The sequence below is a fragment of the Diabrotica undecimpunctata genome, chromosome 1, assembly GCF_040954645.1.
Source record: "Diabrotica undecimpunctata isolate CICGRU chromosome 1, icDiaUnde3, whole genome shotgun sequence".
NCBI lineage: Eukaryota > Metazoa > Arthropoda > Insecta > Coleoptera > Chrysomelidae > Diabrotica > Diabrotica undecimpunctata.
This window is the reverse complement of record NC_092803.1, coordinates 199,146,624-199,164,242: the sequence shown is the minus strand read 5'-3', so window position 1 is coordinate 199,164,242 and position 17,619 is coordinate 199,146,624. Positions and strand designations below refer to the sequence as shown.

The 17,619-nt window shown below is 34.5% G+C and overlaps 1 protein-coding gene and 1 pseudogene across 2 annotated transcripts in view; both read left to right on the top strand.

The window, feature by feature from the left end:
- Lim3 (Lim3 homeobox protein) overlaps positions 1-17,619 on the top strand; it is a 213,845-nt gene that overhangs the window by 171,702 nt on the left and 24,524 nt on the right. The window contains exons 1-2 of one of the 2 annotated variants that reach the window (XM_072520975.1): positions 8,143-8,363; positions 16,836-17,010. In XM_072520975.1, the coding sequence (XP_072377076.1) occupies positions 8,267-8,363; positions 16,836-17,010 (272 nt within the window). In that variant the 5' untranslated portion in view covers positions 8,143-8,266. Of the gene's footprint in view, positions 1-8,142; positions 8,364-16,835; positions 17,011-17,619 lie in introns of those variants that run through there. The other variant, XM_072520972.1, reaches the window with a different exon arrangement.
- Positions 12,791-14,629, top strand: LOC140442528 (uncharacterized; annotated as a pseudogene).

Below are 17,619 nucleotides of genomic sequence, written 5' to 3'. Positions count from 1 at the left end.
TTATGTACTTTTTGTGAAAAATGTATCTATAGTCGGTATCAAGATGTCAAGTAATATAACCTAACCCCAAAATTCAGTATCAGTTTATAAGTTCATAACTTTATACGTTTTTGATCAAAATGAATAATCAAATAAATCACTCTCCAAGAAGTTTAGATACCTGATACTGTGTCACTAATCTACCAGGATTATTACGTAAGAATCTTTCAAAGTATTGAAGGGCCCCATGAAAGAAACATCGAGTGGCTGCAGCTTATGACTACAGTGGGGGGGAATGCAAACTACAGTTGTGTGATTTTCTCTAGCCCTTTCAATGAAATCTCGATTTTTTGTATGGGTGGAATGTCCATCAAGTATGAGCAAAACTGGATCGTTTACATCCACCCTGAAGGATGACAAACAAAAGCTGTTCCAGGTGGAGCATCGTCTTGAAGTTTCACTTTCATCCGCTGTCTAGGGAAGATGATAAAAGGAGGAATAAAAACTCCTCCAGCATACATAGAAATTACAAACGTGCTGAGAACACCTCTCTCTGCAGATATAAGAGATCCGACTTGCCGTCGCCCTTTTAAACCAAAAACTTTGAAGACTTTGACTGAACAGTCATAAGTCCAGTTTCATCAACATTGTAAACCCTATGAGGAGGATACAAGTGATCTTTTTGAACATACTCCAAAATGTCATTCGTTTTGTTAAATGCTTGCGCCCTTGCTACTGAAGTCGCCTCAGGTTTTCTTAACACAAGCTCAGGATGGCGCTTTCTGAACCCAGTTACCCAATCTTTTCCTGCTAATTTTGTTGCTTTATCGAAACCATGGAGGATGTCATTCCGTCCAGCCAATCGGTAAGCAAGGCTGCGTAAATTAGCTACAGTAATTCCAAAAAAACGTACCTCTATCTCAAAGAGATAATTTACCAACTGCTGTTCTTGTTCTGCGTTGAAGACAGCTCAAAAATGGGCTAATACTTTTTTATTGTCAGTGACGTCTTGATTTTTATTTAGTACGCGACGTTTTAGTGTGTTCCTAGGCACATTGTAAGTTTTAGCAGCCGTTTGATAAGGCATTCCATCTTTCTTCACGGCATCGATTGCTCTTTGCATCGCTGCGGGGTCCCATGACTGCTGATGACTCTTCCTCTGATATTTTTACACCATCGCTACACCTGAAAGAAAACGTTTTTAATATTACATGTTAAATAGCATTAAAATATGAAAGTAACACGGCGTTTTTACCTTAAATAAAGCTACAAAAATCGTATACAGTAACGTTAATTTATTGTATCATGTAAAATTACATAGTACAATAAGTGATCTTGGAATATATTACTAGTCTACATTATTTGCTAATTAATTAAATACACTTACCTTAAACCAAGATGTTGAAAAACACGAAAATTTCCAAGAACTTTTAAACAAATGATCAGAGCAGCTCACACCTTTGACACATCTTAAGATGACGTTCAAATGAAAGAGTTGACGGACCCGTCGCTGTATATCAACACCGTAATGTGCAGTAACAACCAGTGACGAGTGACCACTATGCCCGCAGTGGCGACTATGCCCACCCTTCCCCTACAAATGTAACAAAATTTTACAAAAACTACGTAAATGTCAATTAACGATTTCTGTTTAGTTTTCTAAAAAATGACTGTAAATAGAAATTAAGCTACACATTCAAACAAATGCACATTATTCTAAAATATCTATAAATAATATCATTAAAATTTCCAATTCTTTCAAAGAAATTAGGTTTTTTCTATTTTACGTAAATCATTAAAAATACAGATATTTTGTTTTTGTAAATAAGTCTTCAATTTTGCCAGCTTCCCCTCTTACTTTCTTAATAATTTGCTACGCCCTGTGTGTATCTATATCTAGTAGACTCGAACAATGAACGGAGCAATTTACGGTTTATTTGCTCCTCTATTTGTTTCCTAAGCATAAAACCTTTTATGGTTTCATATAAAAATAATGGCTGCCAACGAACATATAAGGTTTATACTCGTCCGTAATATTTAATATAGGATAGAACTGCATAGCCCCGTTTCAATAAATCTTCAGTAAACAAGAATTAATGCTAAAAATCTTTATGATAGTTTCAGGAAGAGTTGGGAAAATATGAGGGTTATGTTTACCCTCTTTTATTTGCAATGCAATAACATAACCACAAAGCTTAGATAGCAAAGAAGATATATAAAGAGATATTTTCCTTGGATATAAAGTTTTAAGAAATATGAAACACACAAAAGCTAATTTTCGATTAAAGTAAACGATTTGTTATAAAAGCAATTCTAATATCACTCAAAAAGATTGAATTATATTGCCTTTATACCTACAGAGTAAGTTTAAGATACGGAACTCAATTGTCTCGGAAACGGCAAGCAAGACACGTTTTAACCTTGTTTTAAGCTTTGTGCTTCTTCAAGGATGGTTGATAATTATTAAAATTGGTGCTTTTCAGCATGGTGTGACTTTGTGAGGTCCTAGACTGGGTGCCGCCGCTAAAAGACAGGAGTGTTGCATCAGAGGAGCATGTCCACGACCGACGAGAGAGAAGAAACAGGTGGCCGCTGAAGCTGCTGTCCACCGTCCAGGATCCAAGCCCGTTACGAAGTACAAGTTCCATGGAAAAAACGGTTCCTTTCAGAACTTTGTTTTGGCCTTTTATTAAGGTTGTTTTGAAATCGCGTGGAGGATAGCTGTGGCTGTGTCCTCACCTAGGATCAGGTATCATTGTGCAATGAGATTGGGAAACCACAGAAAACCAATCTCCCCCTGTCCTTGTTAGATTTATTCGACTCTGAAGGAGTGTGTGTGGTGCTCACGTGTATGATGTGTGTGTTGGTAAATGATAAGTAGGGTGAATTTTGTTTGAAATGTTTGAGTGTGAGCTGTTTTGTAAAGCTTTGTGTAAAATAGTAAATGTATGTATTTGTGTTTGTGTGTATAGTGTGGATGTGTTTAGTATCGGAGTTGTGTGAAGGTTTGGTTGATTCGGTTGTTGAAGTGGGATGTTGTTATGGCGTATCCATATAAGGCATTGGAGATTTGGTTAATTGTAGGATGGTTGCGCTTCTCTTTTCAGGGAAGACGTTGAAAAGGGTCATGGATACAAAGTGAATGAGGGATTTCATATCGGAGGTTAGTTCGTAGTATGGAATTTGTTTGGGAGTGTATAATGGTTGGGTTTGATCATAGTTATTTGGGAAAATATTTCTGTGTGGACATCTAGGTGAAAAGGCGGGATGAGGGCCACTACAGTTCGGGCATTTGGGGGCAGATATCTGAGGGCAAGCAGAGGATCTGTGATTTTGTCCGCAGTACGGACATATGTTCGATTTTTCGGGACATTCATTATGGAAGTGTCCGCTTTTGCAGCATCTCGAGCAATATTTAGATCGGATTGGGACGGAATTGCCAGATCTCGGAATCTCGCAATTAAGCCGTTCGCCCTTGATCTTGATACCACCCGAGAGTGCATCAGCGAACTTAATTTCAGAGTTTGTAAAAACTCTAATATATGAGGTAGGTTGATTAGTAGAACGGGCAATAATGCGAATCACTTTTGTAAAAGGAAAATTAGTCTCGGATAAGTTATCCTCGATATTTTTAATGGACAAGTTTTTATTGACGCCGGCTATTATGAATTGATAAATAGACGAATTTTTAGGAGCGGGTGGTGGATTGTGGGCTTTGCTAACTGGACGAGCAGAAAGTAAGATTTTATTATCTTTTGTGGCTTTTCGGAGTTTTGCCGTGGTGTCGTGTATATCAATAATTTTGGTGGTTCGCAGGGAGGCTGCCTGCTGTGACGGAAGGACTTTTATGGAGTCCAAACTTGGGATGAGATTGAGCTCTTTGATTAGTCTGAAAAGAGGCCTCTGCTGACAGATATCTGAGGGGATTTCCTCGATTCTGTAGTTATATGAGGTGGGAGGTTGCTGAGTGATAGGAATGTGGAATTGTGGGATGGTTTGTTGGGATATGACTGGAGATTGTTCAGGTGTGTGTATGGGTGGTGGTGTAGGTGGAGTTTGTGCTGCTGTGATGTCTTGTGTTGATGTAGGTGTGTCAGACTTTCCGTTTTCTGGAAATGTAATGAACTTTTTTATTTCAAACAGATCACTCTGTATTCTTTTTTCTTTTTAAAGTCCTTAAGAAATACTGAATATTTTTAATGCAATATTTCCCCTACCTATCTGCCATCACTTAGAAGCTATAGCTAAATTTATATTACGTGCAATAAGATGACCGTGGAATAAACTCGTTCAATTAAAATAATAATGTATACCCTAATAGAAATCCCATAACAAAATTAGTATATTATTAGTATCAGTATTAGTAACAAGAGTTGACATTTTTAACACAGTGGCGTGTTTATATCGATTTGTAGGTTGATTGAATGATTGTATGAACATACGTCACTACGAACATTTAATTGGTTAATTTGGTAAAACTTTATGTTTTTCTTCTTATTACTGATATTCAACTAATAAATTAGTTAAATCCAAAATCACCTTTAAAGGTATTAAGTAAATTAAAAAATAAAATGAAAAGTAAAATGCACAGAAACAAAAAATTACTTTTTAAATAATATGCCACTTGACCACACTTGCTATTAAAAAAACAGGTTGTTGATGAAGGGCAGTAGGGGGTACTTTGCATAGATACTTTGCATATACTTAGAGCATGCATTTTGCATAAAAATTCGTCCCATGCCAATACAAATTGACGTGTTTTCTTAAATTTTGAAGAAACTCTTGTTTTCTGAATTTCTGGAGGGTCAAATTTTCGTTGGAACACACTCTATATAATATCTCAATAATATAATAATAATTTATGGACTCTAAATATTAAATCCCCAAAGACACATAACCTTTTATAAAAAACACTGTATGTCTACTACAAACTTTTCATTCCAAAATTATTTCTATCGTCAAATCAAAAGTGTCCCAGTGGGATCCCTCTCTCTCCAGTAATATCATCATCATGTAGCGCTACAACACTGGGTGGGTCTTGGCTGACTGTACAACTTTTTTCCAATTTGTTCGGTCTTCCATCAACCTAGGGTCAAAGGGAATGTTCATTTTCCGAAGATCTGCTTGGATGTTATCTCTCCATCGCATTCTGGGACGTCCGAGTGGTCTTTTGCCTGTGGTAATCTCCTCCCATACCAGTTTTACAAGTCTCTCGTTATGCAGTCTGTGCACGTGGCTTGCCCATCTTAGTCGCTGTGATTTAATTTCTTGGACAATATCAGCGTCATTGTAGAGTGCTTTTAATTCGATATTGGTTCTGATCTTATACTGGTTGTCATGGGGAGATCCGAAAATTTTTTTAAGTATTTTTCGTTCAAAGCCTCTGAGCTTTTCTTCGTTTGCTTTGGCGATGGTCCACGTTTCGCATCCGTATGTTATTACAGGTCTAACGATGGATTTATAGACTTTGATCTTTGAACAGTGCGAATAGACAGCGGTTTGCAGGTAGGATTCCGTCTTTTTTTTCTTCAGTAACATCGTTGTCAGCTGTGATTACGGCCCCCAGATACTTAAAACGTTGTACTATTTTGAAATTGAAGGTGATGACCGTCACATTTTGTCCTATTCTGTCTCTTCGTGTCGTTCTATTTATACACATAGTCTGAAGAGCCTTTGCCATTCATTGATGTTCTTATTCAGAAATACCTACCTCATAGTTTTTCCTATTCCGTGTACCGGAAACTCACTCATACAAACCGTTATCTCAAGCTCAGTCTCATCGTCGCCCCGCCCAACTCAATTTAGTTATTAACACTCTTATTTCATGGTTCCATAAGACTTAGCGACGATAATCACAGATCATCTGGAATCAATTCAATAAGGCAAGCACCCTTCAAAACAGCCACCACAAAACCCAAATCAATAGTAGCATTCAAGAACATTCAAACCCCATTTCATCCAAAAATAAATCCTTGCGCCTGATCAACCCAAAATCTTTCTACCTTTTATTATGTCACCGACAAGATCAATAGAACTCTTAACCCTCTAGACATCAAAACTATCTTTACTACTCACTCCAAGTTTTCCAATCTCCTCAGACTCGTAAAACACCAAATCAATGTGAAGACCATGGTGTCTACGAGATACCTTCTTCCAGTTGCCCACGAACATACATAGGACAGACAAACTGACGAATCCACGACAGTATTTACGAACATTGTATGGGGTGTATTCTGTAACACTTCCGTTAAATTTTAGAGGCCTCTAAAATTTTAGCGTCCGCTAAAATTATTTTTTTATTCTGTAACTTATGCATCCGTTAAAATCATAACCTAAACCGTTAAAACTCCCGCTAAAACAGAATATTTTGGAGGATGACAAAACTTGTCCTCTTATTTTTAGCAGTCCGTTAAAATATCATTTGATTATTTTTGTTTGGTTAGGTTTATATAATTATTAGTTTGTTTTATATATTATAGTATAGATAAACAATTAAAAAAGGCAAATGGCTTTTTATGATATATTTGGCGAAGCTTTAGTTGATGAAATAATAAATAATAATGAAAGGTAAATCTCAGTTTACTAATCCATATGTTACACCTATAACGAAATTCAAATTTTTTATTCGTTTTGTTTAGCTGAATTCAGTTTACTCCAAAGAATAATCCGATATATAAGCAATCCTTTCTAGCTACCCACTTCAACATTTAGAAAACTTTTTAGATTTAATAAAAATGTTGCAAGGATCATTATTGATATGATTAGTCCGCAAGAAGAGCAAAGAATATCTGCAATTCCTAAAGAACTGAAGATTTTAGCAACTTTAAACTTTTATGGTACTGGAAACTAGTAATTACCTCTGGACAAGGATACAATTTTGCTTTAAGTCAACCAAACATGTCGTTGCATTGGTGAAGTAACAGAAATAATTTATTTATTTGAGATTTTCTGGTTCGTGGAGTACATAATAAAATTTTATTAAAACGAAAATACAAATACAACGCGAACACAAATAAACTGAAATGAAAATGAAATATATTTTCAATAATAATAAAATAATTAAGTCGGGCAGACTGTCAATTTCTTCTTCATTCTTAAGTTTTTGGCCTCCGACACTCAGTTTTTGGTCAATTTCTACCTTACAAGTAGTTTAAACACGATCAACGTGCTATGTTGCCGTATCTGATTGAAAACCTTTTAGAGGATTCCTCTAAAAAATATATTTTAGCGGTCCTCTATAATATTTCTTTACAGAATGTCAATGTTACCTAAAACTTTAAGAGGACCGTTATAAGTTAAATTTTAGAGGCCTCTTAAATTTAACGGAAATGTTACAGAATACACCCCTATATCTGTTAAACATTCCGATACTACTTCAGCCCTAGCCCAACGTCGCAACATCATATTCAGACAAATAAAAAAATAGACTATTTATAATTAGATTATGTACCACTAAAAATAGTACAGAAGCAATTATGAAAGAAGAACAACACCTGAAATGGAATGAACTAAACCCTCCCATAGAAAACAAAAATAAATTCGTCGCCTGTCGATTTGAACTTGATTGACTATAGTTTAAAATGAAAAACATATCTTGGCTGTAAAATCTTCAAGTCATTAGAGTCATAAATTGAAAAGAATGAAGTTATTACATGGAAAAGCCACGACTGAGAAATAACAGAAGCTGGACAGGAATCGTGGATAAAAGTAAAATTCTTCTGCGTTGATGTAGAGCAAAAACACTTTCAAAAATGGTCGTAAATCAACATTAATAAAGAGGACATGAGAAGCAGAAGTTGTTTTTACTATTACAATTTAACCCATTACATTGTAAAAACCTTTCCTACCTTCACAGACACTTTTAAATGGTTACTTTTGCATACTACCCTCATTTCTAAAATCAAGCAACTATAAAAATCAATCCCTTTCCGAGTATCCTTTTCCCTTTCGTCGCCGAATAACAAATGATTCCCGAAATTCAATCCTGTATCATATCATCGAGTTACACAAAAGTCCCCTATTTAAAGGGCGTACAAATTAAGGAGGGGCATATCCTCGACTCCACCAATCGCCGACACGCTCTGAAAAACAAGGGCTAGTCGCTTTATTAAAGTTCCTTTTATACAAATCTAGTACGTGTCATCCTGGTAGGCGTACGAAGTACAAAGGGTCGATAAATGTTGCAAGGGATTGCGACGGCGCAATTTCGCGTCCGATCTTCAGTTGCTTCTGTGCTAGTGTAGCGATAAAGTCCTCCGGATTGTCCTGTGCGGGCAGTGTAGTTAAGATGATTAGTGGGAATAGGGACGAAAAGAACGGGTTGGATATTGAAATGTTTAGGGTGCCGCCAATTTCTCTAGATGACATTCCTGATATGTTACTCTGTAAGTTAGTATTTTTTATTATTATTTTATAAAATCCTTTCATATCTAAAAAAAAAAACATGCGAGACATAGTATTGTTGTATTCTAAAGCGTTAAGGACTATTTAGTGAACAATTACTTATTTTAGTCAACAATATAAATATATTTATCCAAATAAGTGATAATTATAAAAGGTTTAATCAGTTTTTTGTAAGAAAATCGTCAAATATTCTAACCACGTGTAAAAATTTCTCTAAAACAGATAACAATTAAAAAAAACTTAAGTTTTATTTAGAAATTGCTTTATTTAAGAACTGTATTGTATTCTCACTCTATATTGGAGTTATTGTATAGTCGACTTGTATATATTCTCCGTATATTCTAGTTTTTTTGTCTGTTGTATGGTATTCATTCCTCCGTATCTTCTTCTTCTTCATGGGCCATATTTTCTGCATTCTGGCATTTATTCGTTATAGCAAATGTAAAATTTTCACCTGCATTTAACTCTTATATGTCGCAGCCACAAAAGTTGATTTTTCCTTGAAAAATTTCTTCTTTCTTCTATTCTATGGGAGGGTTGCCAATTTTGTATCACTTAACATATTTCGAATTTTAATTTGAATAATATACATCATATTTAACTAAACGATGTACATGTTAGGATAAATAATAAACATTTACACTCACATGATAATTTTTGTTGAACTTGATATCATTGATTTTAATGTTTTCCGTATGTTTTCCTGGTAGGTTGCAAGTGGTACAATTTAGAAACCTAGTTGCCCTTATTGTACCATGCGTTTCCTTAATTGCACCTACAGTAACCGATATAGAGGGATCATAGTAAAATAAATTTTAGTGTAAATACCATTAATCATGTTTTGTTCAACACAATTTATTTTCCAATATCAGAAATTAATCAGTTTGAACATACATCAAATTTTTATTTACATTCAAAGCAGGAAAATGTTTGGGTTCCAGGTGGGACTCCTGCACAAAATTCGTGGCTCCATAAACGGCATTTGGTACATTGGATCATGTCTTCAATTAGTTTTTCCTCGCAAATTGAACAGAAACCATTCTTTTAAGACTAGTTTTACCTTCTAGTTTTATCTTGGACGATTTCGGTTTAACTTTTAACCTTCCCCAATTTCATTTTTAGTTGTTTTATCTGTTCCTGCGTTAACTGTAGCTGTTTATAGTTTATTTTTATGAACGAGAGAGTAATTAGCATAATTTTAACTGGTAGTCCGACCACTCCATGGGCGTGCTCAAGATTAATTGAAAAATTACTTTGAATAATTGTAAAAAATAAATGAATTATTTCAATGTTATAAAGTGTTATGTGTATGTAAACAAAAGTGACCTCTTTTATCACACACTATATTAGAACTGACTGGCCTACATTAAAAAGGGTTTTAAAAAATTCACATTTTTTTTAATTTTTAAAAATTACAAAAGAGAAAAAGAGTTTTTAAAACCGTCTAAGGTATGTTAAATAGATGAATAAAAATATTAATATAAAACTTACAGCTACTTGTTACAAATCCAAATCAGATTCAGAAGATGAACTTTCAGAACCAAGATTTATAATAACTGGCTTGATCATTTTATCAGTAATATTGTCCAGCTTCCACATTTTTTCCTCTTCTTTAATAGTGTGATTTACTGCCTTTTCCCAGTTTTCAGGTTTTACATTATTTACGGCCTCCAAAAACAACTGTTTAACATCATGAATTTTAAAAGTGGTATTTTTTCTTGAAACTTCACTCTTTATCTGTGCCCATACCAGTTCAATCGGGTTTAATTCACAATGATATGGTGGGGATCTAAGTACTGTCATTCCACGATTTTTGGCAATTTCATCAATTTCGTATTTTTTAAATTTTTCTTTATGAAGGGCACACAACGAATAAAGTTCCTTTCTTATAGATCCGGGATGGTACGTAATATTTTTTGAACTTAGTCAATTCTGCAAGTCTTTTTTTAACCACTTGGTTGTGGGCAGTCCTTCTATAAGTCTGGAGTGATAACTTGCATTATCCATTACTATTACACAGTTCTTAGGAAGCAGATCTATCATTTGTTCGAACCATTCTTGAAAGACATCAGCGTTCATCTCTTCATGGTAGTCACCGGTACGAGTTGATTCAAAGAGTTAATAAACCACCTTCAACAAAACCGTCTGAACTGCCAATGTGTACTATTATCAGCCTGCGTCCCTTTCCTGATGGTGGGTTTAAACCAGTAGATAAGTTATTTACAAAAGCGTGCCTTTGACTTGTAACAGTTTCATCCTGCCAAAATTTATTTGGTGTATGACCCTCGTTGATCCATGTTTCATCAAGATAAAATATTTTTCTTTTTTGGTTTCTCATTTCCTATATGGTTCTTAGAAAATGTCTTCTCCATATGACAATATCGCTTCTTTCTAATAAAATAGACTTTCTGGGATTCTTTTTCCAGCGGAAGCCTATTTCTTTTAAAAGTTTTCATAACGTACTTCGACTCATTTCTGGGTAATCCTTATCATCTCGAACTGAGACAAGAACTTTATCCAATGTTGGAAATTCTTGTCTAAAGAAGAATTCATGCATTTTCCGTCGAAGTCCTTCTTTAAAATGATATTCTATTTGAAATTTTGGTTTCCCTGGAGCATTACGTGGCATTTGAAAACTACCACATTTCTCTTCTTTAATAACTCTGTAAATCGTAGATTTCCCAACACCAAGTGTACTGCTAACTAACTCAACGGTCTCATCAACACTTTCACATAAACATTTGTCTGTAAATGATTTAAAACAATTAAATATTAATGTTTTTTCATTAACTGTTAGAGGACCAATTTTTCGGCGTTTACACGGCACTTCCAAATTTTCCATAACACTAGTATACACAATAAACTGCACCTTGCAACTGAAGTACCTACTTTTAGTGAACTGTTAAGAATTTTGAATACGCCACTTGGACCTTCCTATATACAAAATGGAAAAACCCACTATCACATTTTCTGTGGAATAAGTTTAGAAGGTAATTATCTAGTCAATTACTGTCGTAGATTCCTGGAATTAAAGAATTAAATGTTTGATTGTTGAAACTCTTACTTCGTGGAATGCACTCATTTCAGATAAAATAAAACGTTTTATTTTATCTAAAGAATTAAACTTTATTTTGCAAATAGGCAAAGAATTAAACTTCATTTTGCAAATAGATAAAATAAAACGTTTTATTTTATCTAAAGAATTAAACTTTATTTTGCAAATAGGTAGGTACTTATTAAACTTTTATTGGTTATATATTACCAATAAAATAAACATCTTACATTTCTTGCAAATTCATTAGTACTTGTTAACCTCCATCACTCCGACACTGGCAACCTTATTTAGGGATTAGTAAACCTCACAACTATTGTATTCTATTCTGCTCCAACCTTTATACCTGGTAATCATAGTCAATTTAAAATTGTTTTCCTATATACTTCTGTAAACTTGTTGACAAATATCTGTTTTTCATTGAGTCACCCGTATCAACAGTTTAGGGATTTGCATACATAATTTATTGTTTTATTACTCTTTCATACATAAAAATACACTATAGCTAATTCAAATTTATTTTTATAGGGAGTTCCCATCAAAACCATTGCGTTTTGTGCTGTTACCTTCTTGGATTTTGGATGAGGCTTCGGTATCGGAGAAATTGAATCAATTGAAATGTTAGGTTTTGGACTTGCTTCACGAGTTTTATAGTAGGCCTAGTGGGTGTAGTAGTCGTAGCTACACTCTCTTTAGGACTATGTAGTTCAGGTCAGATTGTTTCGTACTCTTCATTAGCTCCTGCTGTAGAAGTAAGTGGTTCCTTGATGATCTATCCAAAGGCTGCACGCTGGGTCGTATGCCCAGGCAATTGTAACATTATTACACCGTGATCTATAGCACGTAAAATTGCTTTAAGATTCTTGAAGTGTGTTTAATGTCCATACAGTACCAAAAGAACTTTTTTTCTGCTATTGGGTTTACAGAATCAATAAAATGCTGGAGCCATTTTACAAAGATATCACTAGTCATATAGTCTGATTCTGATATATCAACCAAACTCCCTGGTGGAGCACCAACCCTCATATCATTGTTCATTCCTGAAGCACTCGCACAGCAAACAACTGTCGTGTTCTCCACTGGACACTGATCTAGCTTACCTTTTACCTTTTTGTGCGAAAACCTTTTGACATTTGTTCTGCACAGTGCTGACACCCGTTTCGTCAACATTAAATATGCGAGTTGCATCAATATTATTCCGTAATAATAAAAAGACGTAAACATTCCTTTTATTGAATCTTTTTGCGCGCATCATAAAAGTTGCTTAAGGTTCTCTTAGTGAGATTATGACCTTATGCAGAGCTTTGAAAACATAAAACCACTTCTTTCCTGCTTTTGGGATTCTTTATGAAAATTATGTGGTATCTGATTTTTCTCGGCGATTTGAAACGCAAGCCGTCGAACATCATTGATCGTGAGGCCAAACATCAACATTTACAGTTTTACAATGTGATCAACTAGCTCCTTCTAATACACTGCTGTTGGTAACACACTACCTCGGCCAAAAGCCTTTGTTTCTTCATCTGCCTTTATGTTGGTTCCCTTAAGGTGGCGGAGCAAGGTAGGCTTAGGGACTCTATACTGCCTACAGCATTCATTTATTTACAATATTATAACACTATAATTTATGTTAAATAAGTTTCAGGATCATTCACCACCCTCTGGCTGAAAATTGTCATTCTGTACAACTCCAGGTTGATAATATCATGAATGAAAGGATGTTTGCTGATCAGATTCTACATTGTTAAAAGAATAATTTCCATTTTCCTCTGTGTGTGGATCTTTGGGTGCTCTGTGATTTTCATCTGGTAATGCAATATTACTTAATTCTGTACTTGCTACTTCAGTCTCAACTTGTCCATCAGATTCTTCTTTGTTGATAGCTGGAGAGCTACTTACTGGTATATCATCAACGTGGCCATTATGGTCACTATCTTGGTGTTCTTCAGGTGGATCTTGTTCAAAACAAAGAAATTTTGGAACAGAAATTTTATCCTTTGGAAATCTACAGCATGAACTAGAAGAAGCAAAAAACAGTTTAAAAGGAGTGGACGAAAGTATAAAAAGGTTAATTGGTAGAGATCCTTCACAATTACCTCCAAGAAATGTTATGAAAAGACTTGGCGATGACAAAAGCCGAGCTGGTAATAAAACTCCTGTTAAATCACGGATGTTCACAGAAAATGAGGAGCCTCCTGCTAAAAGGAGAAGGTTCAAGATGATGTTAGTTCAACCAATAAACAACGGGGCTTAATAAGTAAAGTTATAGTGACGCTAAAGAAAGTGCCTAGTCGGGAACAAGCCCTTGAAGCACAAAACAGAGATGAAAAATTTAAAGCTAGGAATAAAAGAATGTTTGGAGCTTTATTGGGAACTCTTCAAAAGTTTCAACAGAAGGAAACAAAACTTAAACAAAGAGAACAGAAACGTGCAGAGGTAGAGAAAAAATTGAGGAACATGAAATAAAAGAGAAAGAAGAGGTAAGGAAGGAAAGACAAGAATTGTTTCTAAATCGAAAAAAGAAACAAGCTGAAATTAAATTAATAGAAATGAAAATGTTGAGGACAAAAGAATATACTATTTGGGAACAGAATCAGAAACCAAGCATGAACTTTATCAAAACCAAAGCCAAACCTCATATTTACTATTTACCTCGAAAAATGTCAGAGCGTACTAAGAAAATGCTTGAAGATAGTTCTAAAAAAGTTGAAGAAACAATTGAAAATAAAAAGAAACAAGTAGCTGAAGAACTGGAACAAATGGAACTAAAAATGAAGAAAGGTTTCGATAAGTTTGGAGCCAAAAAAGAAGAAAAAGAAGACTTAGATCAGATGGAACAAGATCAGGAACATGAGATGGACGATCATGAAAATCAGCCTGAACAAGATCCACCTGAAGAACACCAAGATAGTGACCATAATGGCCTCGTTGATGATATACCAGTAAGTAGCTCTCCAGCTATCAACAAAGAAGAATCTGATGGACAAGTTGAGACTGAAGTAGCAAGTACAGAATTAAGTAATATTGCATTACCAGATGAAAATCACAGAGCACCCGAAGATCTACACACAGAGGAAAATGGAAATTATTTTTTTAACAATGTAGAATCTGATCAGCAAACATCCTTTCATTCAGGATATTATCAACCTGGAGTTGTACAGAATGACAATTTTCAGCCAGAGGGTGGTGAATGATCCTGAAGCATTCATTTAATCCCATGTCTCCAATACGGAATGTTTGAAGAGCCCAGCTCATCTCGTCCACAATATAAGTCCCATATTTTCCTTTGGGCATCTAAAACACGCAAAACACGCAAGAACGGTGTGTGTTATTTATTTATTTTTGAAAATAAATAGGTCTTAAATACCTAATGGTATCTAAAATTGTACCGGTACAATTTAAGCAACTCGGCGTGGTACAAAATGGGAAACTTGCACTTTATGTAAATAAACCACGATTCCTAACCTAAAAATGGTTCGGCAAAGGGAAACAGCTCAGTTTTATACACCTAAATACATGTTTTCTTGTATTTATGAATCAAAATGGTTTGCACATAACTTTACAGATGCTGTAACCTTACGTATGGAACTAGAAAACTATACTGAAACACCATGAAATACAAAAACTTTTCCTTATTTTATAGTGTGTAACAGGTCATCTTCGGTTTCAGTTCATCTTAAAATTGAATTTTCTTCTTTCTTTTTTAAAATTGGATAAAGTTAGATTATCCAGATTTAAAAAAGTCTAATAATGATTGAATAAATTTTCCCATCGGTAATTTTACCTCGACCCATTGTACAATCCACAAACGGCAAAAAACTGTGCAATACTACAAAATACGTTTGACGTTAACTGACAATATTATTGTTTTGATGTCATTTTTCCATAGCTACCTCTGGATTTAACATAATTATGAAAAAATCAACGTATGTTGACATAAGTGAATGCATAGCCAGGGTTTAGTGAAATTTTTTTGAAGTTATACTTCTATACGCACGCTTCACGTTGGAAATTTGTATGGGAGTGAATCTGTGAAATCATTACATATGTAAGATAATGAGTAAGAGAGAGACAGAAGATATATTGTCTCTTTCTTCCCCTCTCGAATATAAAAATATTCCTTTTACCTATATAATTTAATATTATATATAATATATAAAGATATATATACATATAATATTATACATATAATAAAATATTTAGTAATATTATTATTTATGTGATATGTTTTGTATTATTTATTAAATGTTCATAATTATATTAGTCCTTTTTTATTTCAAAATAATAATCTCAATAAATCACTGTATGATCCAGAACTGTCAATTTTGAAATAGGTTTGTGTCATGTCCTCGGTAGTATAGTAGTCAGTATCCCCGCCTGTCACGCGGGAGACCGGGGTTCGATACCTAGTCGGGGAGGACTTTTTTATTAATATTATTACATTATTGTCATTTTTAAATACTTATGAATATTGCATTTTAATTTGTATTGTATTATTATATGGAATTATGTTGCACTGTATTGTAGTGTATTTTTTTATGTATATTATTGTCATTTTTAAATACTTATGAACATTGCAGTTTAATTTGTATTGTATTATTATATTGTAACAAAATAAACAATGAATTTTACTGCAGAGTATGTGTAAAAAAAATTTTGCAGTCAACTCCTTTCATACATATATGAAAATAAAAATATACATTTTCATCAAAATATTTATTTAATCCTTCATTGTTAGTAAGTTGTTATTAATTCTGTTTCTCTTTCTGCTATGTCGTACCTATAGAATTACATAGGTAATGATTGTGCAGATTGACTCCCAAATAAATTTGTAACGACGAATGCGCGTATAGAAGTGTAACTTCCACCGGCAGTCCCACTGGACTGCCACACCCGTTTTTTAATGCTGAAAATAAATAAAAAGCCATAAGGGTAATGTTTTTAATAAATATTAATAAAAATGCCGTATTAATTCATATGGAGACTTATAGAAACAAGCAGAGTATAATTTGTTTATGGTAATCGACAAACTGCAATTTCCATAGATGGGCCAACTGATATGGGATAGAGTTCCCTCAATTTTGCTAGAAGAATGTGGACCTGTTTTTTTCCTTCGATAGTCGTTTTTCGATTCATCGGAAACAGTTTTGAAGCCTTTACCAGTAGCGGCGAAGGGTTTGGAAATATACCTGTCGAAGCTCAAATCTTCGGGAAGGTCCCAGGGCGGTGACCGGCGGCTAACATAACACTATCCTTTAGCACATCATAGTAATATGACATGCTTTTTTGTAATGGCTTTATTACTGCATATTTTAATACATAATGCTGAAGAAGCCATTTTCTATAAATTTAGATAGTATATTAGTAAGTACTTAATACAAACTGTTATTGTTTGTTGCAGCTACAATCCCAAAATGCGGAGGATGTCATGAGCTGATTTTGGACAGATTTATTCTAAAGGTCGCAGACAGGACGTGGCACGCCAAATGCCTTCAATGCAGTGACTGCAGAGTACAACTTACCGACAAATGCTTTGCTAGGAACGGACAACTCTTTTGTAAAGATGATTTTTTCAAGTAAGTATCAGATCTAACTCTAACTTAACAGAGATTTATCGTTTATAAATGCATCATTTAAAATCATTAAGATAAACTGTGATATAAAATCAATTAAGAAAAAATAGAAAGGTTTATTACCAAAAAACGGCTTTTTTTTTGATTTCTTTCATTGTCATTCTTGTACTGGTGACCCTATTCATCCATATTTCTTTGGAAATGTCGTCGATCAGAGCATCGCTGTTAACGACGAGCGCTGTAAGTCGATGATTAGCAACTTTTTGACCCAAATTGAATGATATGGACACCAACAACATGTGGTTTTAGCAGAACGGCGGTATATACCACGCAGCTCATTCCACATTAGACATTCTGCAAGAGCGACTTAAGGGGATGGTCATCTCACGTAGAGGTCATTAAACTGGCCACCGAAATAGTGCGACTTGTCTCTGTTAGAATCTTTCTTGTGGAGTTTTTTAAAGTTGCAGGTCTATACGAATAAGCCACAAACTAAAGTTGCCCCAAGCCTACATAATCCATCATCATCATTCAATCTTCGCTTATCCACTGCTGGACATAGATCTCCCTCATATTTTTCCATCTATTTCGATCTTGTGCCTCTTGCATCCA